Below are 27,754 nucleotides of genomic sequence, written 5' to 3'. Positions count from 1 at the left end.
GCGGCCCGGCGCTGCCGCCGCGGGGCCTGCCGGGAGCTGCGCGCGGGGGGGCGCCTCGCGACTGCGCCCGCGCGCGGGAGAGCGGCGGGTGGGCGTGGGCGGGAGCGCTTACCGAGGGTGGGAGGTGTAAACATTGCCTTGAGACGGGGCGCTCCGTGGCGGGCGAGCTTTGTATACTTTCAGACAGAGACCCGAGAAACAGGGAGCAGCCAGCGAGCTCTGAGGGATCTCCAGGTGTTAGAAGGACGAGTTAACTGTCGCCAGAATTGCCTTGTTAAGGTTTAGGGCTCAGCGTGTTTCAATGACCTCAGACCTAGGAGGAGGTTAACAGAGCTTGGGAAGAGGGATGTACTGCTGATGGCGGACGCAAAGAATGCAGAATTTACGGGACACAAGGACATCTGGCAGAATTCCCACGATAATGAATAAATCAATAAACCAAACTCGGCAATTGTGCTACATCAGCTCCGACTGGGTAAAACAATTCCAGCAGGGGGAGATCCCTAACCACCAACTCACGGACCACCGACCCCAAAAAAAGAGAAAGATTGAGCATGCAAACTAATTAGCAAGAGAGACTCATTAACTGATAGACTACTAATTAATAAGAGAACTAGGTAACTTTTAGCTTGTAATACCTATTCCCTTGTTTGCTAAAACGTATAAATAGTAAAAAGTGTTGATAGTCAGTGTGTTTGATTTGTGGAATACCACCGAGCATCCAAGCTTTGCAACTCTGAAATAAATGAATGTCTCACATGTGTAATTATTGTCTTGTTGCTCCCCAGGTAACAAATACGATTTTTGTGGACAGCGGGTGACAGGTGTGTGAGGCTGGGGGTGCGAGGGGAGGTGTGTGTGGTTTGGGTGGCGAGAGGTGTGTAGGAAATGCGGGTGTGCAGGAGGGGTGCGTGTGATGGGCTGTGAAGGAGGGAATGGGGGCAGTGACAAGGGGTTTGCATGTGAGGGAGCAGGGGGAAAGGTCTCTCACACTTAGCCATTGCCAAAGGGTGGGAAGGGGGATGTTCCTGAAGAGTGCAGAATGTGGGGTCTTTCCCACCACACCCCGTGGCTGGAGCTGGGGCAGAGGCTGTTCTGTCACACAAGAGAGCAGGTGTCCTCTGGCCAGATTTGGAGTATTTAGGCACCTGGTTTCAGGGTCTCTTGCAGTGACCAGAGGGCTACAGATGCTCCTCATTGCCTATGGACTAATTCAAACAGAGCAGCCAGCTCTCAGACCAAGGGTGTAGTGGGTAACGTGAGCAGCTGGGGTTTACACTGTAGCTGTCATCACTGAGATTAACTAAATGTGTGTGGGATGGACACCACGGAGCAAGGAAGCATGGTTAAAAAGTAGGAGAATGTGGTCTATAAGACACCTGTGGAATGACACTTGTAGGAGGCAGATCAGAAGAAATGCTGTGGTTCGTCACACAGCAGGTAGTAGAGCAATACTTCTCACCTGGCTTTGTATGGGTTCAAGGGCAGTCCAGAGAAGTTCAGAGGAAAGGTTGCTAGCAGCTGCTGCTTATGTAGTTAGAATCACAGAATGGTTTAGGTTGAAAGGGACCCTAAAAATCACCTAATTACACCTCCCCTGCCTTGAGCTGGTAAACCTTTCACTAGACCAGGTTGCTCAGAGCCCCATCAACCTCAAACTGAATGCTCCCAGGGATGGGATCATCCACATCTGGAAATGTGTACCAGAGAGAACCTGGGAAACCTGTGCCAGAGCCAGGTCTAGTTCAGGCAGTCCTTGAGACTGGCCTCCAGACGTGCTGCTTCCAGTAATTTCTATAAATGACCTCAATAGATACCAACTCTGATACTGTACTGTGGCTTATAGGTACCCAGGACCAAGAAATACTCAATCCAATTCCTAAATTCTTGAGTTATCCCCAAGCATGGGGGATAGAACTTGAGGTACTTTGGAAGTGGCTGCCCACAGCCCAGGTGGAGGATTCTGTTTGGCCCCTCATGGTGGATGTTTTCAGGTTTTGGGGTGGGTTTTTTGTTGTTGTTTTTTTTTGTTTGTTTGTTTTTTTTGGTGTTTTTTTTTGTTGTCGTTTTTTGTTTTTGTTTTTGTTTTGTTGTTGTTGTTGTTGGAGACTTAGAGAGCAGGAGGTGAAATTCAGCAGCAAAAAACTTCCTTCATGTCTCCTAGGCAAGAGAGAGTGGGAGGTCTCCAGATCACACAGTGCTGACAGGAAAGATTTTTCTTATTATCAAAAGCTGCCAGATGTGCACAAAATGGAAAGTGTATCACTAATATTTATCTGCAGGAAAAAGCTATAAACAGGGAAAAAAGCCCTGGTGGAACATCTAGAACATTGTCCTGTTCCAAACAACAGATTGAAATCACCCAAAAGACTTGACAATTTATTCTGAGCTGAATGGGGATATAAATACTACTCTGGCATTAAATAGGGTTTAAATGACTGCAGAAAACTGTAAGGCTACTAGAAAACTATAAACAGTAATTTACTTGAGAATCAGTTGTTGTATTATATTATTGGATTAACTGTTAAGTTCCTGAATTTAGAGAATTGCAGAGATTGCAAGGTAGGATTTCTTTCTTGGAGCCTCAGAGCCTCTTATGTGCCCAGCCTCTGTTGAACTTCAAAGCAGAATCAAATACAGAAGGCTAAGAGTTTGAGCTTTTGGTCATCGTGAATAATAAAGTGGTTTTAACAAAAACAAACAAAAAAACAAAAACAAAACAAAACAAAACAAAAAACCCAACCTATGATTCAGCAGAGGTTAGCACTAAATAAATCAAATTAATATTTTATGTTTTCCATCCTAATCGTTCATGTCACAGATTTGACTGGTTCAATGATCCATGTTCAGAATTAAGAGTGTAGTGACTTACTTTCATAAAGATGTAATGACAGAACTGCCAGTGGAGGAAGGTTTAAGTTGGTGAAGATGGTATAAAGAAACCAGAGCATGGTCCCATGGAGAGGAACAAAATTCAGACACCTGTTACCACAGAGGCACCTGTTGAGAACAGATCAAAAACTGCAGTTATGCAACAAAGTGTTGGAGTTCAACATTCAGAACTCTTTAGTCAGCAAATCCATACTGTGCCTTCTGTAAGCATTGAAGTGCAGCAGGAGTTCATTGTACGCCTGCTTGGTGCATTCTATCTGTCCTTGGAGCTCTTGAACCTTCAGATCTTTGTCTACTGCTGCTGCCTCTTTCTTGAGGAACCTTCCTGCTCTCTTCATGGCTTCCTCCATGGTCTCCAGCTTCTCCTCCAGCTTCTGAATCTCCCACTCTTTATGTTGCAGAGCTTTGCTCCTTCTCCATGGCCAGGTTCAATAGCTGCTCTTTCTCTTCATGTACCCTTTCCAGCTTGGCCTGCAGCTCACTGCCCTGAGCCCTCTGCTGACTCTCTGCTGGCCTGGCCCTTACAGCAGCTTGTTGGTGCCTCTAGGAGTTGCAGCTGCTTCTTCTTCAGTGAAGCCACCTCCTGGGCATAGGCATCTGCTTGTTGGCTCTGAGCTGCCAGCAGCTCCTTCTCTCACTCCTGGGCTCTGTGACTCTCCTAAGCATATTTCTCCTGCAAGGAACATAACTGCTCTGAGAGCTTCCTGGCCTGGGCTGCCAACCGGAGCACTTCAGCTTCCTTCTCCTCACAGCCTTGCTGAAAAGTGCTTCCCTGTCCTGCCACAGGCACTTGCTCTCCTCCCACAGCTGCATGTGCTGGTATTTGTGTTCATTTTTGAACTGGACCATCTTTTCATGGTTTTTGACCAGATCCATGAAGCACCCCTCCAAATGCTGAATACACTGTGTCTGGGTTTTAATTTTCACAGCATCCTCTCCCCTCAGTTTCTCCAGCTCTATGTTGAGCTGCTCCAGGTCTCTGCAGTGTTTGTGTGTGTCATCCACTTTCTTCTTCAGTATAGAGCCAAGATGATGATGCTGTTCTAGGCATGAAAGCAGCAGTACCTCCTCACTCTGCTCCTTAGAGCTCTCACAGAGTTCCTCCAAGTTTTTTGTCAGATCTTCCACTTCCTTGCCTGTCTCTGGATCACCTGTGAAGTCAGCCATTTCTGGTCTGTCTCATAAGTCATGGACCACCTGTCTCATGCAAAGACAAGATAAAATTTTACAGTGGCTGCTTCTGTTAATGACACTCAGCGTAATTAAACTGTGCCCAGTGGTTGTGTGGCCAGCACTGCTGCTGTAAGCTGGTGTTGTTTCTCTGGAAGTCCAGAGGAACTGATGTGAGAGAACAGGACCTCCCAAAACCAACGTCAGTCAGAAAACACACAGGCCTGCTGCCCTCCCCCTCCTCTGGTTCAGAGTCAGGCCCACTGAGACTCAAGGCTGCCAGACTCTCTGAGCAAAAGCAAAGAGTGTGGGCTTAGTATTTATGCAAGCCTATTCATTTGCTGATGACTGGCTTTGCTAATTATTCCTTCTCAAGGCACTGCTGTTGTAGCTACAAGAACTACTATTATATTTAGGTAAAAAGCTTGTAAGTGATAAAGCTGTAAATAATTCCTTACGCAATCCTTTTCCTCTGCCTTTATTTTCTCCTGCAGCTCTGTATTGTAACTGCAAATTAAACACAGAGGGTTACGTCAAACTTTTAATTGATGTGCAAGATTTCTAAGATAGCACATTGCTTGTTAAAAATAACTGAATATCCTTATCCTGTGCTTAGAGATTTATGAATTAAGTACAAGATCTATTCAATGTTAATAATTAGTGAATCCTCTGTGATACAAACCCTCTGTACCTGGAAAAACAGTTCCTCAACTGAGTTTTCACACTGATCTGCTGGATTAATTTAGGCATGTAATTTTAAAAATCTGGTTCTTCATGTAAAAATAAGGAAAATATTTTTATTACATATGCACTAAATTGATTACTAGTGCTGAATCATAGAGCATGCTACCCAGACATTTGAAATATTAGGCTACAACTCATCTACAAGTTTTTCATTTGGATGCAGACCTGAGACCAGCACATGGATAACCAGGTTATTTTGTGAATTCCTGAGCTTTGACTAGAGGTAAAGATAGGATGCTGAAGGAGCCAGCTTAAACTAAGGATGAAAGATAATGTACAACATAAATGAATAAACACCTGTGAAGCACAAAGAATTTCAGAGCTGTGTAGTAGCGACTGCAGTACAGATACCAGCTCTGCCTCTGCCATCCTGCACTCTGGCACTGCTGTTGCTACCTTGGATCCTTTGCAAATAATGGAGGAGAGGGGGAAGGACTGAAAGTTTTTGGCCATATAGTGGAAGTACAACAAAGAGCAGGGTTTAAAAAGAGGAAATTATTTTCTCACCAGGTATTTTCTTCCTGATGTCTGTTTGCTGTCTCTCCTATTGTGAGGCTCTGTTTCCATAGAGGTAAGACGCTGAATCCAGTCACTCCAGAGCTCATGACCTCACCCGGCTGCTTGGAACCAGGCCAGCCCCACCAGGGTGGCTGAAAGAGCTGGCAGTGTTTCTTAGCAAACAAACATTGCTGACACTCTCAAAAGCACCCAGATTTGGAAAAGGAAAGAGAATTTCCACACGCTTGAAGAACTTGTTCTCAGCTTACATCCTGCACATGCCAGAATCAGAATAGCAGTCTCTGACCTCAGAACACACTGAAGGTCCATGGAAAGTAAAGACAGACCTTGCCCTGAACAACTCACAGCTTTATCTAGCAGCTAATAAAAATCTGGCAGACAGGATAGGAAAGGGAAAAATAAATCCAACCGGAAGAAAAAGTCAGTGCAGGTTTTGCTGAATCCTCTGGAAAGGGATACAAAGGAGAAAGAAGAGAGTGCTGTGGGTAACAGACGTGAAGCACACAAGGTGAGGGCACAGGATGTGTTTCAAAATGGATAAAACCAAAGCAATGGGAGCTGCTGCACCAGCTCAGGTTTGCAGCCTTTCTTGCAGCAATGGGAGGTTTCTGAACACAGAGTACAAAAGAAGAGCTGGGACTTTGAAGCCTGGTTTATAGCAAGTGAAAACTGTAATATAGAACATATACATATGTGTATATATGCATATACACATATACGTGCTAAAAAAAAAAAAAAACATGGGCTAAAAGAAAGATGAACTTGTCACATGAAGGAGAAGAGAGGAAGGCACTGTTGTGTTTCTCCAGACAAGAATGAATATACATAAAGATATTTTAGGAGTGTGGCTGCTTTGATTCTTAATTCCAGTTCACCTTTATGATGAAGCATAGCTATTAATTTATCAAAACTGCCCTTTAATGAGTAGCTAATTACGGACCTTTAAAATTTTGGTTTTGGATGACTAAAGGATGCCTTGAGAACAAAGTAAGTAGTTTCTTGAAACTTTTTGTCTTAATCAACTTCCCAATTCACATTTCTCTATCAACACATTATCATACTATTGAAGTTAGGGATTCTGTACACAATGAAAAGAAAGGTATTAAAAACTGGGAAGGAAGGTATTAAAAACGGGGGAGGGACAATTTTGGTTACTTGTCTCAGTTTCTTGGCTAACCTAGATGAGTACATGTACCTCTATGTCATTAGATAATCAAACTAGTTAATTACAAGTGCAATGTCTACGTGAATCTTGCATTCATGTTAAGGTAGCTTTTCAAAATTTGAAGTTTGGTCTATTAGTGAAGTAATATGCAGAGTCTTTTGAGATACCAGAAAAATTCTGTGTCAGTCTCTAGGAGGGCTAGAAGAATAGCAAGATATAAAGTGCCTTCTACTTGATCAGAAGACAAAGAGATTGTCACTGTCACAAAGAAACATTTTGTTTTGATAGTGGTGAAATTTAGCTATAAAAATTTTGTATAGAAGACAGCAGATTACATGACACTTGTGGCCTACTATTGAGCAGCCCCTCAATAGTGACTTCTGATTCTGAGTTAATTGCTGGCTTTAAGGGTCCTACAAATTTGGAGGCAAGACCTGGGCAAGTCCTGCAAATGACCCCATCTCTACAATAGGACGTAAAGCTGATTTGACTTCATAATGTATTTGATCTTCACAGGAGATAAACTGCAACAGAAGCATTAATTCTGTGAAACTGGTCATGTTCACAGCAACCTATATTTTCAGATGAAAAATTTATTAATATAGGGACTGAATACAAATAAATTCAGTGACTCTTTTTTCAGTATCACCATCCTTTCTGGAATGACTCTTCAAAAATGTAGAATCAAAGCAGCATCTGTACCAATTTTGGTAAAAAGACATTGTTCTGAAGTGCCATGTGCACGTGTTCCCTAGTCAAAAAGTGTTTTGTATATGTCTGGCAGAGTGGAAGTTGTAGCAGTTACTAATCTCATACAAACCACCTGAAGCAGGAAGACATCAAAGACTGGCAAACTACTTTTGACATTTTTAAACTCCACAGTCTGTCTGGCTGATGAGAAAGAAAGTGGGTTCCCTGGGAGACTGAAGAGCATCTTTCCTTTTTTTCCATTCATAGTGTATAATAAATACCAAGTAGCATTTAAATTTCTATTATTAAATCAAGCAATTGCATTAGCACTGTGAAGAGCTCCCTTCTCCCCTCTTCTCTAACTGAAGTGAAATATTTCACCAGCTTTTAGACCTAGCTGGAGTAAATAACTGTACATTTATTTTCAAAAATGTTTTCTGTCTGCATTTTGTTATATTGCACGCTGAATGGCTAACATAAAGCACTAGCATTTAACAAAAACTGAATTCTAATTTAGTATAAATAGGCTGCATTTATTTACAAAAAAAAAAAGAAAACAAAAGGAATTTATTTTGTATTTCATGTATTTCTCTACTAGTAGCATGCATTTCTACAAGTTAAAAACTCCAGTCTTATTTCCTATGCCTCAAAACCAAGCAAAGCCCACCACAGTCCTCGCAGTGTCCTAACGGTGGCGCTGAAGCACAGGTAAGTTCACTTTTTGCAAAAAAAAAAACCCCAGGCTAATGGATACAGGTACAAACAAGTGCACTTTGGAGAATAAATACCCAACATCCTTCTCATCACTGAAATTGGCACATTTAGATCCTTTTGAGTAGCACTGGAATAAAAAAAAGTTTCACCTTCTCATCTTCAGGACTTAAGACTAAGTATTGTATGCTAGCAAGAAGATCAACACATATATTAAGCAAACCTTTTATAACCCTGATTTTTTACAGTACGTTGGAACTAAGTCCTCTGCACCTTGTAGAATAGGACATCAACAGTACCACTCCATGCCACTCTTCTTTCATTGGGGAAGTAGCTTTCATGTCCAAGAAATGTACAATTACAACTAGAGGAACTTTCAAAAAACAAAATTCTTCAAGCCATATTCCATGCTGGTGAGATCTAACATGGAATAATGAGGATACAAATACATACCAATGAGCTTTAACACTAATGTTGCTGTCTTATCAGTAAGACTTCATGAACAATCCAAGCAATGTACAGAAACAGCTGACTTGCTCTTATATTTCTGCTGGTTATTTGGATCATTTAAGGGACCATCAATGCTTCAGTTAGACAACACAGTCATCCTGATATCACAGCTACCTCTAACGCAGAGTTCTGTATGCACCTTCTTTCTTTAAGTTGTTTTCAGTGAATAAGAACTTTTAAAATCCCTACAATTTACATAATTATCTACAAGCAGATGTTTGAAATACAAAGTGACATCTGACAGCACAAAACCAGAACAGTAACAGAGCAGAAACTGTCAAAAATGATACTACTGTGTTCCTCTTCCAAGTTCCACCCCCATGCTTTCAATTTAATTTCCAAGGTTTTTTTTGACACTAACAAATAAAAAATCCACCTCATTTTGTCAATTTTGCAACCATAAGCATCCTGAGAGGTAGTGTATCTTCTATCCAGGTGTTTGGAGAGTTCATCATCTTCTGCCAAAGGGCAGTTTCATCTGAAGTAGAATCCATCCAATCTACTATAGTTCCATAGCTTTTGCCTAGAAAAATGTCAGTTTTAAGAGAAAAATTACTTAATCTGCTGCAGAGTTAAGCACAATCAAATTTGCCTGCTCTAAAATGGTCACACCTCCTCAGGTAGCTGACCTAGTGCTTTGGAGATCCAGTTCTACATTTTTACTCTTGAGCAATTATGTCCAATACAATTAACAACAGTTTCACACAAATTTTGTCATCTTTGTCCAGATTTTTTGCTTTTTATCCTTGGTCTTTTTGTCACAATCCCATACATCTGAGAAGGTTTAACAATAAAACAGGGTACCAACTTTGTACTGAAATGCAACCTTGGGTATTCTAAAATTCAAATTAAGGTTTATTATTCTAATTTGTAATTTAGGTTATTCTGATAAGCCATGCAAAAAATTCATTTGTGAAAAGTAGCTTGTACATTGCATTTCTTGAGAAGACTCCAAACACATCCTCCCCTCAGATCAGAGAGCAGAATGAAAGGGACAAATAGAAGAATTGTATGCATTTCCTGTTGCTATATCTGCACATCTTATGTTGCCCTTGTGCTAAAAACTTGTTTGCATTTATAATTTTCCCAATTCAGTATCTTCCAATCTTATCCTGCATTCCTGATCTATCCTTTTATTTCCACCCACTGCTGCTTTTACACTATTTTTTTACATGAATAAGTTTGCAAGACATTATCAGATTTCAGGTGCAGGAATACCATCACCTTATACTTTAAACAGTACCAGATACAATATATGGACAGACAAAAGTTTGTTTCTAATATTTCTCCTTATCAGTCATCCTAACCCTTCTAACATGACTATTATTTACATTTCAGGATCTGTTCTGAAAAATAGGTATGTTACTGAATGAAACTGTTCAAGAGAAAAGAAATACTGAAAGAGAAGAAATGGAAAAGGAAAAAAAGAAAAAGAAAGACTACTCTGTAAATTAAGTATTAATGTGGTGATTGTCCAGTACCTGTTCCAAGGCCTATCCGGAGGCCTCCCAGAAAGTGGTTTGCTAGTTTGTTGTGATCCCAGACTGTGAGTTCGATGCAGGCTTCTTTTAAATCTTCTGGTCTAAAGCCATCATAGACCATGGTGTGGTTGAATACTGGGTTTGTAGTTTTTGAAACTGTTCTTGTTTTCTGGCGACTTTTTCTGCTGGTGTCTGGAAGAATGGTACTTCAGAGAGAAAAACCACTGTCAGTTTGTACTTGCACAGCACAGCCTACATTAAACACACTGAAAACGGAGAAACTTCTGATTAACTGTGTTTTGCATGTTAAAATAGGACTGAAGATACAGTGATTTACAGAGATGAAGTGTCATATTCTCAACTCCTTACAGGAAATACTGGCAGCAAGTATCCACCCTTGTGCTTCAGAGAATGGAAGGACAAGTCAGGTGGGAAAGAGGCACAAGTGAGTTTATTTGCTGTGTTATCACTGATGACACTGGAACATTTTATTGCTTCCAGAGATTTTCCCAACCATCTTGTTATTCTTGTCTCTTCAAATTTTTAGTCTGTATGTGGAAAGGAAGGGGGAAGAAATCCAACTATGTATTCACAGTATTGCACTATTTCACGCTTCTGTCTCCTCCCAAAATTTGCTAAGCTAAACCATGTTTTGCACAAACATGCTTTGCTTAAATGTGAATAAAAGGCAGAATAGTTTGACTAGTCCTTCCACCAAGTGACTGAGAGACAAAACCAAAGTGTCATAAAGACACAGAAAGCTCTCCCAGTAAGTTTTACTTGGTGGTACATACTTTGTATCTGGAAGCTGTAAACTATGCACGACACTTTGCACTACAATAAAGAAAAATCAGAAAGTAATTCAATGTTCTTTTCATATTAATGTAGAAAAAGAAGATATAATTAGAAAGCACAATGGTAGCATTATTAGGTTTCCATGTTTGATGACTTCAACCACAATTCTTACCATTTAATAAAAGAGTTGAGCCTATTGCCTCTCAGAAGAGGGAGATTATGGCATTCCTTCACCCAGATGTGGACTTCACCAGTAGAGAGACTCTTCTTTCCTGTAAAAATAAAACATCTGCTTAAGCAGATGCCTTTTAAAAGTGTTTTGTCTGATGCAGCAGTTCTTGCCCATTTGCAGAGCTGATATTCAGCCTGGACTTGTTATCTCACATCTTAATTCAACATTGCACTCTGTACTCTGAAAGTTGAAATCTTCATCCCATCAAAGTACTGCAAGATCACATCATATCTGCATTCCTACAATGACTTTTCTTCTGTTACAACTAAGCAAACACATGCCACTGGTTTTCTCTTCCCAAGACTCCTAGATAAACAGATCAGCTTGTCATCAGTCTATGTGATGTTAGTGTTTATTGTTGCTTGTACTTGCAAATAAGCTCTTTTATACTCTTAATGTATTTGGTTCTTATTGACTGACTGTCTGTCTGTTTTAAAGACTTGGCCTGGCTTCACTCTCAGATTGCTCCACTATCTGTTGCCAGATAAAATTAAACCAAACTGATCAGACTGCTATAAATTTCTGCTTTCTAAATACTTGCTGCTACTTCCAACACCTAGTATTGCTTAAAATTCAGTGTATTGTCATTGCTTAGCATATCACAGCATCTGCCTGATGATTTATAAACTCTAAAATTGAGAAAACAGAATTTTGTTGCACATACATATTGCATTACAAATCTTAGATTATGACAATGAGGTAATTTCTTCATCAGTAACATTAAAAACAGCAAGAGATCTCAAAATAGTCTTGGGGTTCTTAACTGCATTCACAATCAGAGTGACTTAATCCTCTAGGAAGAAAACAGAAAACTTTTATATTGAAAGAAGCTGTCTGAAGTGAATGACAAATATTAAAAGAGGTTGTTTGGTTTTTTTTAATAATAATGAAAAAAGACAAAACCACCAAAGGCTTAATGAATCTAAGCAAAGCAGCAATGCTTACCTCCAATTGGATGTGGGACATACTGGAGGGCTAGTTTCATCTCCCCTCTGTTTTCTAGATTAAGAGTTACTGCTGAAGTCTGAAATGAAAAAAAATTAAAGCAAACATCTGATATTAAAATGGTGCTGCACTTGCTCCATATCCTCAGAAGGTTTACTCTGTATTTGGTTAACAAGTGCCCTCAGATTTATGTTGCAGCAATATGAAAATACTTTGAAATTCCTATTCCTTTGACTGTGAGAAAGCTTCTCCTACTGTAATAGCTAACTACACCGTATTTCTGTTTACCAGTGTATAAGCATTTATGTTTATAATCAGCAGAAAATCCACAGAACACACAAAACCAAACCCAAATAATGACTTGGTTTTGCACTTACACAGCAGAAAATGCAAAACAGCCAACTTACCCTTGGCTTGAGAGGAAACCAGCTCATCTGCTTACTGGATGGATCATTCCACTCCCAAGCTCCTAAATCCAACTCCACTTCACCAAGGAAGCTATTCCTACCAAAGGTATCATTGTGCCACACAGAGATATTGAGGCTTTGATTCTTTAGGAGCTCCTTCTCAATTTTATACTGCCAGGAAGAAGTAAGAAAAAAAAATACTAAAACAAGCTGAATTTTTACCAATGCTGCATCAGAAAGTGATATGGTTAGAAAAATGGTGTCTGAGTTTATATATCCATAACTGCCCATTTCTGCATTTCAGAAAGCAAAAAAAAAAACCAAAAAAAAACAAATCACAATAAAACCCAACTATTTCCTTTTTGTTTCTATCATCTTAAGCTCGTACATGGCTCATGTTTGTTTACAAGAAGTATAAAACCACCAGTGTTCTCAATGCTGGAACCAGAGACCACTGCAGAGTTAACCTATCAATGGAAGCAGATGGACAGCAATGCAGAGCAATCCCTCTCATGCTAATGTCCATTCTGAGTGCAATGTGCCCAAAAACTGAGGTTTCTCACACATCACACATACAGTATATTATATCTAGTAATATTTTGATAAATACCCGCAGTATTTCATTATAGACTGGATTAAAAGTTTTCTTTTTGATAGATGTCTTCCGTTTGCCCAGTCTGTATTTCTCTGGAAGAAGGTAGGTCTTTACATACCTAAAATTTAGACAGAGTTGTTAGAAGAGTTAAAAAAAAAAAGAGAAACCAAAAAAGAATCCTCTCCAGCTCCAACTTCATCTTCCAAAACATACAAGTATTTGCTTACAAAATAAAAGAAATCCACTTGAGTAGATTTTTTAATTCGTTTATTCAGCTTGTATATTTAAGAATTAGAGTAGCAGTGGTGATGTATAACATCATTATTTTCTCATAATATCCTTCTCCAGGGAAAAATCTGTTAAAATGTCTCCTCAGCACATAAAAATGCAAAACATGTAACTGTAGTAGGCCCAAATATTATATTTATAGGTGCTAATCCTACTGAAAACATATCAAAGTGGGATTTACCTTCTGAAAAGTGGCATTTTAAAAGATTATTTAATATTCTTAAAAGCTTTAATGTCCTATATTAATATATATACACACCAATTTATAAGGGAAGTTCTATATCCAATCAGAGCAAAAACAACCCAAAAAGCACATTATAACCTCTTCATCTATTTCTTGGGTGGTTTCCTTCAGCAGGTTGGAGAGACTGGAAAACCCCAACAGTTTTATTTTCCACCTTAAAAGAAAAACTTCCATTACAAAAGAAATGTATTCTTTATACTTACGGGTCTGAACGCTGTCGCTTAACATCTGCTACTGCCAGGTCTTTACACTGGCAAATGAAGATGTGGAGCTCGTTCAGCTGTTCCACATAATCAATGGCAAACTGAATGCTCCCCTTCACATCCACGTTGCCAAAGTCTGCACTGTAGATGCTCATTAGGCTGCCGCTCACCTGCAGAGCACAAAAGGAGAAATATTTTCCAGGCATTGCATTTCGCCAGATACTTCAGGGTAGAAGTTGTGCTCAGGATTTAGACAGTAAAGGAACCAACTGCATCTCATTAGATGTAACAATAAAATGTAATGGACACTATTATACAAGCTTTTCAGCAAGCAGATTAATAGAAGAAAGATTTTTGAAAATCAAAGGTGTTTGGCCAGGATTCTTACAAAAAATTGGAATGGGTTTACTGCATCGAGATAGAAGAAATTAAATTATAGGATGCTGTAGATATGAAGACTGCCTGTGCTCAGATCCTTGAAATATTACTTCTACATCTCCTCAGCTCATCTTCCTTGCAGCAAGCAGAGCCTAAGAGTTTAGGACAACAGACCCTATTAAAATACTAACAAAAAGATTAATAGATAAAGTCTATATGGTTGAATTATGTACTTAAATAAAACACTGAAAATTAAATACTAAATACAGAAAAGAAAGATGTGTGTGTGTGCATATATATTTTATCTCAACATCCTTCTCTAAAATTCTGGTTTTTACTCAAAGTCCTCATAAACCAGTGACTTTTAGTTAGCTACTTGACTCAACTACACACCTGATATACCAATATCATCTCCCACTTCGACTTATCTTTCTCCCCTTTTTCCCTTTTAAAATATTTGTTCTATATGAATTGTTCCTCATTTTCAGCTCCAAACGTAGGTTCTAAGGGTAAAATCCATATCTTTATTCAGAGCCCTGAACAAGCTCCAATATATTACTAGAAAAAGAAAATTGAAATCTATTTATTTTTACTTCACTTGCTTCGGGCATGTTCATACAACAGAAGTGGAAAGAAGGAGACAGAGATGACAAGGGAAAAAAGATACGATGAATGATGAGAAAAGAGCCAAATCAGTATTGGAGAAATTAGCAAAAGCAAAGTGCCTTTAAAATAATGCTTTGGTTTACATACAGAGGATAAGGAGGCCATGCCAGAAGAGCTGCTAAGATTGGTTAGAGAGCTGGGACTCTTCTTGATTCTGCCAAAGGAATAACTGCTTTCTGATGCTGTATCTGTCTCTCTGTCATCACTCTACAAAAACATCACAGAAAGAAAGTCTGTGTACATTCTTTATAGTCACAAGGAAATTAAAAAAAAAAAAAACCACAACAAACATAATTTTAATGCAGGTTGAGACTCAGTAGAAGTCTGAATTTCAATTCCCTTGTAGTGCAACATGAATAATATTTCTAGAATTAGGTCATGCATTTAAAGTTGAAAGGGAGTTTTTCTGATGAACGGCCTACACTGGTAATTTTTTAAGGAGCAACGCAACTAGATTCTGAGGTTTGCTTGTCTGTTTTAAATCTCAAGTAGCAATGAAAAATGACAAAGGTAAATTTATTGGGACATAATTAATTAAACTCAACTTCTGTGTCACTGTCTCATGCATAACCTATGCAATTAATAATGCTCAGGTCTTTTACCAGTCCTTTCTGCTATATAGTAAAAGCTGTCAGTTCTGTGCCTCTTTCAAGGGCAGCTGGCCAGAAAGTAACATTCAGAGAACAGCACTGGATACAGCAAATGGTTTTTGCCAAGTCTTTCTTGCAAGAGGGCAAGCAGGGCTTCGCTTTTCCATGAGGGAATTGTACCTTTTGTCTCCTTGGTCATTGTCAGGTTATGTATTCACAACACCATTCTATCTCAATGCTGTATCTGCACTAAAGAATTGATCCCCTTCCCACATGTGCCTCCCAACACAAGCTGTTACAGACAGCTTCACCTTCCTGTTGTATTCCACCTAGGAACAATTTACGAGGTCTCCCCACTCCTTCAAACAGTTTTGAACTGATTTCACAGATTTTCTCATAACAGATATAAGATTAGTAAATAACAGTCTCCACACATATTAAGAAAATAGTTATTTATATAAATAAACATTTAGCATATAAAGACCTTTTCAATTTGCTTAAAAATCTGGTTATGTCTATTCTGTTAAGTAAAAGCGGACCAGGATTTTTTTCTGCTCAGAGGTGAATAATGTCCATCCTACCTAGAGCAAAGATTCTTGAGAGAAAATTTCTTTGGAGAGTGCTGTTGCAGACAGCACAAAATAGATCCAGAGAGTAAAGTAACACTTAAGCAGTGTGGATAATCAGTCTGGTTAAACAGACTCTTTGAAAGACAGAAAAATCCTAAGTCCTCCTACAGGGGAAGGATATATGGTGATTAGACAACAGGAAATTGGTTTTAAACTAACTAATTATAGGTTTAGATAAGATACTAGGAAGAAGTTTTTCACTGCAAGGGTGGTGAGGCACTGGCACATGTTGCCCAGAGATATTGTGGCTGTCCCCATCCCTGGAAGTGTTCAAGGCCAGGTTGGATGGGGTCCTGAGCAACCTGGTCTAGTGGAAGGTGTCTCTGCCCATGGCAGGGGGTTGGAACTAGATGGTCTTTTAAGGTCCCTTCCAAACGAAACCACTCTGTGATTCTTCTGATAGAGAATCACAGATGTCATAAGGCCCAACAGTTCAAATTGCTTATCACTTTCAAACTTCAATGTCATTTTAGGATATTTGATTATGGCTGCAGAGCTTACTCCAAGGCTCACACCATGATGATGGTAACAAAAATAATCAAGCATGGCTTGTTGTTGGGAGTTCTGAAATTTTACTTGCACAGAGTTAACGATCAGGTACCTGAAACTATAACATTTCAGAGATGGAGCTTACCTCTTCCTGTAAGAATGATGGTACTGACTTGCTCAGTCCTTTGAGTTTTTCAGGGTTGGAAAATGGTTTATCAGGCTGTGAAGTCACTGTGGAAACTGAAAAGCAATAATTCAAAAGGCTTCAGAAACATGTTTGTATATCTGAACAGTAAGATTCCATAACAGGGCACAGGTAGAAGCAAACCACTTTGGATGAAATACACATGCACATGCACAGCCAGCTTGGATGCAAAAGTTTGTTTTTCCCCCATAGGACTCAAAGAAGCTATAATTAGGAAGAATAATCTACTTTGGCATTTTCTACAACAGTGACCAACAAACTTTGACAGGACAAGAAATGTTGCTTGATATGAGGTAGCCTGGGTGCTACAAGCATATTCTGATCAAAAGTGATGAAAAAAACATTGCAGATAACCTTCTAGATTTTCTTCCTAGAACAAGAATAAGCACACTTGTGCACTAATAATATTGTCACTGACATTAGAATTATCATAATATTCTTAAGAAGAATATTCATACTCATAAGAAGACAAACTTTGTCCTATTTACTCAGTCTATTTAACTGCAATAGGCAAATTTGTATTAATCAAGCAAATTCTAGACCTAACCAAGGAAATTGCCAGTATTCCTACTTAATTATAAGATGCATATCTTATTAATGATGCACTTTTCTGCACTCTGTCTCTTCCATACTTGCATACCTCTACTGCAGCTCACTTCTGTGCTCTTTCACTGTACAAAACCTAATTGCACAAGCTAGGCTTGCAGAAATCCAGTTTGCAGTAACCTCATGATCCTCAGAATTTTTCATGCTCTAGCCCCACTTATATTTAATAATACACAAAGATGAACTGGATATACATTGTGAGATGCATCAATATCATGTGACAGAAAACGACTTGGCAACAAACAGCCACCTAGAGGAGCACATATTTATGGATAAAATGAAACACTGCACACAGTGGGATCGTTTGCAAGGTGAGTGAAACTTTTGCAAAGCTTTTGATGTCAAAACTCAACCAGTGCTCAACAGATCAGTTATTGTCAGTATGCAATTAGATGCAGTACAGAGCAAGTATCTAGCCCAGATGTGTAACTTGTTAAATGAAAAAGTATTGTTAATGTATTAGTTCAGCTGTCAGAGGAAATGTCTCTCCAGTATCTGCTGGGAAAATCCTAATACTCACTTTCTGCTGCATTTTCAGTCCTCTCTTGATGCTGATCAGGTTTCAGACCTGCTCAGTGCAGTATTAACAGTCATTCAGCAGCACAGCTTTTCAACATTATAAATAGCATCAATATACTTTATATGTGGGATTTTTCTGGTTTTTTTGGTTGTTTTGGGTTTTTTTTACTTCCCCAGACCACATTAACATTATGGGGATTTTCTTCTTCCAATATTTAGAAGTTATTTAGGTATTAGGCCTGTATGGGCATCAGGTCTGTTTTATTTTGGTGCATCATGGAGCCTTTCTGTTTATGCAGACATAAATTCAGAACTAGGGATGTGGCTCAGTGGTGAATTTTTCCACAATGAGTTAACAGTTGGATGTGATGATCCTAAAGGTTTTGTCCAACCTAAGCAATTCTATAACTGTTTCTGTGTTTTGCATTGCTGTTCTCCTTTGAGGAGCTGGATCATGACAAGATATGAGTGCAATATAAGTGTACAAGCTAAAAAAATCAGTCTTTTTGCTGTTCCAAAAGAACAGTCCTTTCAAGAAAACTTGCCTTATTCTGCCTGTACAGCCATCAATTTGGCTCTGTAATTTTTTCATTACTTCAGTCTTAACAAATAAAACTCAATTTCCCCCTGCTCTTTTCAGGTTAGTCTCTTCACATTCACACTGAATGCCAAACAGGCTTTCAGTAGGGGTTTCCACTTGAAAGCAGAGTGCAGGATGGTGCTTAAGTCCTGTTACTTTATTGGGTGTTGTAAATATTCTAATGCACTTTGATTATCCTATTGCTACTATGGGCCACAATGCTTTAAAGCATCTAAACCATGAAATAAAAAGTACAACTGCACACAACAGTTCTTCTAAAACTGTAGTGCTCCAATACAGTAAATAAAGAATTATATGCTATATTTCACTATATTCAATATAATTTGATGGTTTTCAATTCTATTTTGACACCTTTTTGGAGCAGGTTTGCTTTTTTTTCTTAGATTTGGAATTTCTAAAGGTATCCAGAAAAAATTAACTTTAAGGCATCTGTAATACACTAATCTGTAATGGACTGATGATATCAGCAGTAGCTGATCTGGAAGTTCATCTATTGCTTAGAGTAATGCTACTTGAGAGGACTAAGGCAGGGATATTAAGAGAGGTTCCGTTCCAGCTGAGGTATTCTGAAAAGTGTCTTGCACCAGCACTTGGATTTTACAATGTAACAGATAAATAGACAAATTTAATATTTACTGAGGCAAATTTCTTTCAACTGAACTTGCGTTCAAAGCTCTCTGTGATTTCAGTAACTCATAGGCTGAACTGAATGACTGAAGGCTAAAAGAATACACTGATAAGTGGGACAGTTTCTACAGATACAGGAGGACATAAATAGATTCCTTAAAAATAAACACCACAACAGAATTCTACAAAAGCTTTCCAGCCATGCTGAGGTTAACCAAATATAAAAACACATTCTTGGTTAAAAAAAAAAAAAAACAAAAAACCTTCACTGCCAAACAGAGGCCATTAAAAAAGCAACAAACTTCCATGCAGACACAAATTATATTTACCATCTTCAGCACTAAGAACTAATTCTTCCTTTGGTTTATTTTTTTTTTCTTTATCTGTTCAGGAAAAATAACACAGTTAGAAACTTTGTTATTCAGTATAAAATGGATGGCAATGATAATCACAAAATTAAGAGTAATGAGAACCAAAACCACAGACAAACCATCAGAGCCATGAGAAGGGTTAAATTCAAGGGGCTTTTTTTACTTGACAACCTCAAAGCCTGCATCCAAGCAGGGGTCTCATGGTGACATAGTTTCTATCAGCATGTTGTTGCAACAATGTTAGTGCACACCTAAAACCTAGAAACTAGTTAGAAGCAAGCAGTAGCATAAGTAGTATTAGAACAACTTGCCAAAATCTTTCAAAAATCTACATCTCCATGCTTCAGTTCACAAATGTAAGTTCAGTCAGTGTCTTCCCCATTGGACGTGATATAAGCATGAAAACACTCAGGAACAGGGTCAAGTGAGACAGGAATAATAATTTTTAAAAAAAGAACAAGGAATCCAAGGAGGTTATTGAGGGAAGGTGGGAATTCATTTTAAGTATAATATTACCTTCACTGTAGTCTCTTAAAGTGAGCTTGATACATTTACTGCTAGATTACACAGGTGAACCATTACTAAACTGAGTTTTTCATGCTTTCATTGTCTACTTATTCAACCCAAGCCAGCAACCAGGAGGCAATGACAGTAGCTGCTCCTTACTGGTTTGGGTAATTGCCAATACTTTCACAACTGAAAAACTATCCAGGAAACAGTTAATCACTGATCAACACAGTGCACTCTTGGAAGATATCTGCTTCACAGACCAGTTTTGTTCTAAAATTAATACCAAGAACTGAAAATTAAACCATATGAGAAAAGAATCTGGTTCCAAAGTACAACCTCCATACAGCTTATTAAGAAACATAAACAAAGCCACGACTTGGCAGGGCTGTATGGCAGACCAGCATGAACACATTTAAGCCAAACTGGGGTCATGGGAGACACACACAAGCTTTGTGCTCACTTGAGGTGGTTGATGGAATGTCCTCTAGACTTTTGGAAGGTTTTTTCCTATCTGCACTCCTTTTCAAAGCCATCAAAACAGGGTTTAATTCTTCTTCAGAACCTGTTACGAGACAAAACACATGAACACTGCACACACAGGCAGGCCACTTTAAGCAAGTCAATGAAGAACCAATCATAGGTTTCTCATGAGAATCTATTTTGACAGTTAGCAAAGACAGTGAACATTGAATGAAAATACAAGATAAATCCAAAATAAAATAAACATCAAATTTTAAGTGTCCATTTGTATTCTCTCAACACCCCCAGTCATCAGCGGAGACAGACAAGTCCGACAAGTGATTTGACAGACAAGTGATTCATCCTGTGTAGGTGTAGGTCTATCTTTACTGACTAATAAAAGCATTGGGGGCAATTATTTCACTCCATTGGTTATAGGATATCCATAAATATAGGATAAACTCAGATTGTAGCCATTTTGTAACCATCTTCTCAATAATAAGCACAAAAGAAAATTTTAGTTTTTTTCCCTTTGTGCAAATTTTTCTATTATAGTCTTTCCAAAGTGAACATAATTTTGTTTCAATGCTTGAATAACCAAAAAACCTCAACAAAAACAAAACCAAAGAAAACCCACTGACCAAAACCACAAAAAACTGAACACCAATTCCCCACACAAACCCAAAAAAAACCCCAATAAACAAACAAAGCCCACAAAAAAAACAAGCTATGGATGTATTTGGAATCCTGAAGTTATGCAATTGTCTCCAAAAGTAGAATCAAGATAGACCTAGCTCCCTCATAAATCTTTTAGACTTTCCTTCCTCCCTATCTCACTTTCCTCCCCCTCCACCAACCAATCACAGTGTTGCTGCCTGTAATTATGGATGAAACCAAATTACATTTGATTTTTCCTCACTTTTTCCTCACTTATCTTGAATTTTCACTGACTCTCTTTGGAAACCCACTTTCCAAACAGCCTCAGATGTAAGTTGGCAGGCCCTGAGAACTTCATATATTTCTCAGATTCTCCAGGAGAAGAAAATATTCCCAGTTTTTCAGTATGAGACTAAAAAGGTTAAATTATCTCCTCTACCTTAAGGTCTTTGATGACTATCATACACTATACATTGATTAGAACTGCCATTCAAACAAATAATGTGAATCCTAGTTAAAGGACCTCTTCATTGATATGGCCATTTTTTAGTGCAACAGGCAGCAATTCTAAATGAAATAGCATAGATTATTGATACTATCCTTATATCCAGATATTCCACTGATAAGCATTTATCTTCAGAGATTAGCCAGTCAAACTAAAGAATGAACCCAGTCAGGCACTGATATTTTTTTCCTCTTTTAATACAGTATATTTGAAGGGATTACTAGATTGAGTGTTACCAATTTATTAATTTGAAGGCAATGTCACATGGGATAAGGAAAGTATAAATCACAGACTAAATTGATTCATGCTGCTAAACTATCCTTACCAAAGAAGGCTTATCCAAATGTCTGTTAAACATTTTCCAATCAAACAACTTAATTAGCTCTTCCCACCCCTCCCAAGCAAATATCCAAATTTCTCAATTAAGAAAGTATAATACAGACTTTTCATTAACATATTTCAAGCTGGATACAAAAAAAAAAAAAAACAAACAAACAAAAAAAAAACTGTAGCCATGTTTAACTCAGCACCATGAATTTTAGAAATCAGATAGCTCACGAGTTGAACTTCCTGTTCCAGAGTGGGAATCAGAGTTTTCATCTGAAAACTTGGATCCCAAATTTAAGTTGTTGCCTTCCTCTTCATTGTTTCCCTCATGCTGAGACATTAGGCAGAACTCAGCTTCTTCTGGCTGGGGAGAGTTGCTCTCATCTTTAAGTGGTGTACTTGTTCTTCTGAAATTCACGAGTGCTTGAAATTCTGAACTCTGTTCAGAAGCCTCCAAGAATGTGCTTTCATCCATCCCTTTTGCATTTATCTCAAATGGTTTGACTGCAACCATATTCATCTTGCCTTCCAAGGGATGAAGATCAACTGGAACCATGTTTCTCTCTCCTAATTTATTAATAGCTCCATCTCTTTTAAGACCAGAAGCTTCAGTTTCACTTGCTGCAAGATCATTAACTGAGGCTTTAACATATTTTTCTGGAGGTCCCTCTTTGAGAACTATCTTCATTTGTGTATCATAGCTACTTAGGGTGTTGTATGGCTGTGACTTTGTCATGAATAGAGTCTCTTTTTCTGGGGGAAATGTATGATCCTCAAATTCTTCTTGCCGACATAAATCTTTGGAGATTGGGCATGAAACTGCAGATGCTTCTTGAAGAAGTTTTTCTAAAGAGCAACTGAATTCACCAAATTTTGTGATATTTGAAACAGAAGTTTTTTCTATTGTTTCTTGTATTTCTTGAGGGGGATTTCCGTCTTGTTGATGTGGAACATGTATATTTCCACTAGTCTGTATTTTATCATTAATTTTCTTATCTATATTTTCCAGCACAGAAACTGGTGTTTCAGAGACCTCTTTGGGTAGATTCTGAAAATTAAAATCAGAACCTCTATATTCACTGTTGGACAATGCAGGTCTTTCTGTGGTCTCACCAACTCCCTGCAGCAGCTCTCCATCATGCTCACAGGCTGTGCTCATCGATTTCACCTCAGCAGTCACCTGTACTCTGTTGTCAGCACATTTTGGTTTAGGAGGGGGTGTTTCAGAGGCCTCCTTCAGCAGCTTCTCTAAAGCAGAACTCAAGCCACTGTCTGAAGATGGGGCAACAGACTTTTCTATTATCTCATGGATTTCATGCGGCAGCTCCCCATCACACTCATAAGTTGTTCTTTTAACTTGCACTTCAGCAGTCCTTCGTACTGTGCTGTCAGCATATTTGGATTTAGGAGAGGATGTTTCAGGGGCCTCCTTCAGCAGCCTCTCTAAAGCAGAACTCAAGCAACTGGCCTTGAATGGGGCAACAGACTTTTCTATGGTCTCACTGATTTCCTGCAGCATCTCTTCACCACACTCGTAAGTCATGCCTTTATCTTGCACCTCAGCAGCTCTCTGTGCTGTGATGTCAGCACGTTTGGGTTTAGGAGGGGATGTTTCAGAGGCCTCCTTCAGTAGCCTCTCTAAAGCAGAACTCAAGCCACTGGCCTTGGATGGGGCAACAGATCTTTCTACAGTCTCACTGATTTCCTGTGGCACTTCTCCACCATGTTCATACATTGTCCTTTTAACTTGCTCCACAGCAATCCCCCATGGTGTGCTGTCAGCATGTTTAGGTTTAGGAGGTGGTGTTTCAGAAGCCTCCTTCAGCAATTTCTCCAGAGCAGAACTCAAGCCATTCACCTTGGATTCAGCTACAGACTTCTCTATGGGCTCATGGACCTCCTCAGGCTGACCAGTAGCTTCTTGGTGTACTGATGGTACACTGCATCTAGTTTGTGATATACTATTTGAGTTATCATATGTTTTCATCCCCACCCTTCTGTATTCAGAAGGTTGAGATACCAGGGTTGCTTTGAGAAGGTTTTCTAAACCAGATTGAGACCTCTGAGAGCCCTCAAGAGTTTCATCTTTGTCTGCTGCCTGATATTGTAGATACAAAGGTTCAAATTCCCTAAACAGTTCTCTGAGACTTTTTCTGTTCTCATGCTTATCTGTTGATGACACATTCACTTGTCCTGTACTTTTGCCTATTTCTTCTCCTTGATCAACATGAGAAATATCATGACTGCTGTCCCCTGTTCTCTCAAAGACCTTGCATTGATCTGACTGAAAATGTGTCCCTTTTAAAATGTTTTCTTTTAGGTTTAAGCTACATGACATCTCAGAGGCTTCCTTTTCTATCTTCTTTAGACACGATTTAAATATATCAAGCTCACCTTTAGGCAGAACAACTTTATCCACAGTCTCTGCAAATTCCTCTTTATCCAAAGGAGTAGTCTTGTTTTCTCCTTTTTCTATAGGTAAATATAGTTTATCACCTACTACAGTCTCCTTTAAAGTATCTTTATCACCAGATGACTGGAGCTGCAAGGACAAATTATGATCTTTTGATGAAACAATGTTTTTTTCTGTACATTCTCTAACTTCTTTCTCTGGAAGAGCCATCTTTTCCTGGGATTTTGAGATAACTGTTTGTCTGTCCAGCTGGAGACAGTCTGTATTTTTAGTATGTGTCACATTCAGACCTTCCAGGATAGGAGATCCTGGGGACTTTTTGCATACCTCAGAATCTAGTTTCTGTGTTTTTTCTCTCTCAGATGTTTGGGGTTGTTGTTGAATTAAGCCTTGCTTGCTTACATTTTCTCTGCCTTTTTTATCTTCCTTTGATTTTCTTTCATAGGTTATTGATCTAGTATTATTTGGCAAAGAATCATCTTCCCTGTCAATGCTACTCTGGAATTTAACTCCAGTATCCCAGAAGTTTCTCAGACTCTGAAAGTGTGAAGGATCTAAAATTTGATTCTTGGACTTTTCATTCATCTTTTCTTTTAAAGACAAAACCTGGAAGCTGGGCTTCTCTTGGGAAGAAACAGCAACTTTCCCTTTAAGAGTTTCCTTCTCATTTTCATCTTTGCTTTTTGAGGCAGCTGAAGTGACACCAGCTCTGGCTGTTGGGAGTTCATCAGATTGAAGTGTCCCTTCTGGCTTTCCAAATGCATGGCCTGGTCCTGATTTAAAAGAATGATAACACTTGTTTCTTGAGGCCTGGCTTGCACAACTTAGTTCAGGACTTCTTAATGGATTCTTACTCTGATCATGCAATGCCTTAGGTAGATACACTGCAGATCGTTTTAGTTGGTCACTTTCTCCAAGACCTGTAAATGCACAGCCACCTGATGCAACAGCATTGATACTAACTTCTTTCTCTCCATGACTGGGGATAGTTTTATCCCTTTCCCAGAATGCTCTGATCTCCCTTATTCTTTTTTTTTCTTGTTTTGCCTTCTCAGATTCACATTTCTGAGCTGGTTGCTTGTGCCTTTGATGTTCTAAGAGATTTGATTTTTTATTTAGTTGTTTGATTTCTTGACCATGTTCTTCTTCTTGAATTCTTGTACAATCAAATTCCATTAGCAATTTATCATTTTGCTTCTCATTTGCTTTCCCTGTCTTAGGCTTCACCCTCTCCTTTATCAGCTGTATGTTTTCTGAAGTAAAGGATGTAGATGAAATTCTGCTCTGTTGTTTAATCTTTCCAAATAGTCTCTCTTCCGTATCTTCTGGTTTTCCATGCATGCCAGGCCCACTGTGCTCTGTAGGAAGGACTGCTGTTCTGATTGACCCATCCACTTCTCTGGGCTCCCTGCCCTGGGACTTTGTTGATACAACTTCCTCATCTTCAGTACTAGAACTTCTTTTAAACCAGTCTAAAACTTTTGACACAGATTCATCGTCCACTTTCATGAGTTCATCAGCATGCTTGCCAGGCTTGAAAATGGTTTTAGTATTTCTCTCCTCAACAAGATCAGGCTTACCTTGTTGAAGAGTTGTAGAATTGGTATTGAACACCTCACATGCTTCTGTTTCAGCAGAAAGTTGATGTCCATCTACAATATAAACAAACTTATCAGAGTTATGAATCAGACACATGACTAAAAATGTTTGGTCTACCTAGAAAATTCTCAATTTTTAAAAACTGTTAGTGGAGAAAAGAGTTCTCTGTCCTCATGATTTTGGAAAGAACCTTACTATGGGTAATAGAGTGAAGAAAATTCCTGCTCTGAGACATCCCACTGGAATCATTGCTTTTCAGGGTACAAGCCAAGACGATGAGTTAAACCCATTCTTGAAGGAAATGCCTTCACTGAAGGGAGGCTGCGTGTGACACACACACAGAGGATGACAATCTAGCATATTTTTGTTTATTCCCATAAGCAAATCCCTGAGTCACATCTGAATTACTCCCAAGGACAACTGACAGCACTACACTAAAATACCATCCACAACAGAGGTGGCTATACTGGCTCTGATAAGATGACCAATAGGAGATCATAAAAGTATATAAAATATTGATTATTTAATTCTGCAGTAGCAATTCCTACAGTAGAACATTCCTACTAGTTCTATTTCCCAGTTGTTAATTCTTAGCTACAAGTGGTCCACATTAATGAATGTGTTATATCCTGTCTCATTCCTTTCTTCCCTTCTATTAGACTCTTACCAGTAAAGTTTTTGTCTGACTCTGATTCATGGCTCAAGATTTGGCTGGATTTTTTTTCATGTGTCTTATCGGCACTCTGTTCATTATTGCTGTTTGACAGGGTGTTGCTGGAGGTCTTCTGTGGAGTTTCAAGTTTCTTGGGAGGAACTGCATTTGTCCGGAAGCTTTTGCTAACTGGGAAGACTGATCTGTTACTGTCACAAGGGCTGGATGCAGATGTGTCTTCTTGTAGGCCATCTATTGTTTTCATTTTTAAAGTTGATGAATAGGTTCCCAAAGGCTTTGTAGCAGGAATTTGCTTATCTCCAAATGAATCTGATTGAACAGCATAATTTCCACCATTCTTTTTTTTGTCAAGTCTTAAGATATCATGCTCTCCTTTTTCTTTACCGTGGTGTAGTTGTGGGCTTTTCAGAGGTTTTCCTTTACCTGAGCTAGATGAAAACCTCACTTGTTTCAGTTTTTCCAGTGTATTTTGTGCGGAGTTTTCTGCTTCTTCCGTAAGAGAATTCTTCTCACCTTCTCCTTCAAAAATAGTTGCAGTAGCAAGACCATTCTTTTTCTGAATATCTAACATCTGACTGACCCGAACTTCTGAATCAGTGGAACTTGAGCTTGAGCTGCGCTTCAGAATGCCCCTGGGTGGGGAACCAATGCCATTAATCCTCTCAGTCTGCTTGGCTGGTTTGGAAGCAAGGTCTTCTCTTTGTGATACAGAATCTGCTGCTTTGTGAATTAGTTTCCTAGCTTTTGGGACAGGACGCTTAACTGGTTCCTTCTGTGATTCATCACTAAGTTCTACAGAAGGCTTCTCAGGTTTATCTGTTTCATTATTTTGTAAGCTTGATTTAGGTGGGCTGTCTTCTGAGAGTGACCAAGTTTCTGTAAGACATACAAGAGCTCATGAGTTTATGTTACATTTTCCAGTATAAACAGAAGGATAGGACTGCAGATCTAAAATGCAGCGATTATACTGGTTTATTAAAAACAACTGCAGCAAAAACACAGCTAGTTATTTTACATAGGTGTTGATTTCATTTTTATGTAATAGAAATTTTTAGCAAATTAAAAGCTTGCAGTTATTTCTTATTTTGGAAACATTAACTATTTGATGATATCAAATAGAGCTCACCAAGTTTTTTATCAGTATTATTCCTGCAAAGGACAAAGTTTGCAGGGAAGGGCAGCTTTTGAATACACATACACCTCTTCAGTGTCAGAATGTAAACAGCAACCTACAAAAATGGGAAGTGTCTATTTCCACAGTCATATGGAACAAGGCAAATGCAGAAATAATCTCCTGGCAGGGAGATGAAGGGTTTTCTATTCCTACTATGCAAATCTT

General features: G+C 38.8%; 2 protein-coding genes across 11 annotated transcripts in view; both read right to left on the bottom strand.

The window, feature by feature from the left end:
* Positions 1-2,645: 2,645 nt before the first annotated feature.
* On the bottom strand, positions 2,646-7,043 carry CCDC89 (coiled-coil domain containing 89). Its single transcript, XM_021536204.3, is given in 6 exon segments — positions 2,646-3,062; positions 3,065-3,305; positions 3,307-3,433; positions 3,435-3,642; positions 3,645-4,089; positions 5,314-7,043. Coding segments are annotated over 5 exon segments (1,026 nt in total). The 5' UTR covers positions 4,060-4,089; positions 5,314-7,043; the 3' UTR covers positions 2,646-3,027.
* Positions 7,044-7,692: 649 nt separating this feature from the next.
* Positions 7,693-27,754, bottom strand: part of SYTL2 (synaptotagmin like 2) — a 54,037-nt gene continuing 33,975 nt past the window's right edge. For 5 of the 10 annotated variants that reach the window (XM_085592993.1, XM_085592985.1, XM_085592988.1 and 2 more), the window contains 14 exons: positions 26,410-27,291; positions 21,962-25,795; positions 20,243-20,344; positions 19,231-19,284; positions 17,675-17,722; positions 16,489-16,583; positions 14,723-14,842; positions 13,592-13,761; positions 12,872-12,974; positions 12,262-12,432; positions 11,855-11,933; positions 10,850-10,949; positions 9,883-10,088; positions 7,693-8,924 (listed from right to left, as the gene is read on the bottom strand). In XM_085592993.1, the coding sequence (XP_085449119.1) occupies positions 8,779-8,924; positions 9,883-10,088; positions 10,850-10,949; positions 11,855-11,933; positions 12,262-12,432; positions 12,872-12,974; positions 13,592-13,761; positions 14,723-14,842; positions 16,489-16,583; positions 17,675-17,722; positions 19,231-19,284; positions 20,243-20,344; positions 21,962-25,795; positions 26,410-27,291 (6,110 nt within the window). In that variant the 3' untranslated portion in view covers positions 7,693-8,778. The remainder of the gene's footprint in view (positions 8,925-9,882; positions 10,089-10,849; positions 10,950-11,854; positions 11,934-12,261; positions 12,433-12,871; positions 12,975-13,591; positions 13,762-14,722; positions 14,843-16,488; positions 16,584-17,674; positions 17,723-19,230; positions 19,285-20,242; positions 20,345-21,961; positions 25,796-26,409; positions 27,292-27,754) is intronic. The other 5 variants (XM_085593038.1, XM_085593031.1, XM_077781314.2 and 2 more) reach the window with 4 other exon arrangements.

Source organism: Lonchura striata, chromosome 1 (genome assembly GCF_050655825.1).
Source record: "Lonchura striata isolate lonStrDom1 chromosome 1, ASM5065582v1, whole genome shotgun sequence".
Lineage (NCBI taxonomy): Eukaryota > Metazoa > Chordata > Aves > Passeriformes > Estrildidae > Lonchura > Lonchura striata.
The sequence above is the reverse complement of the archived record's forward strand: the minus strand, read 5'-3'. Positions and strand labels throughout refer to the sequence as shown.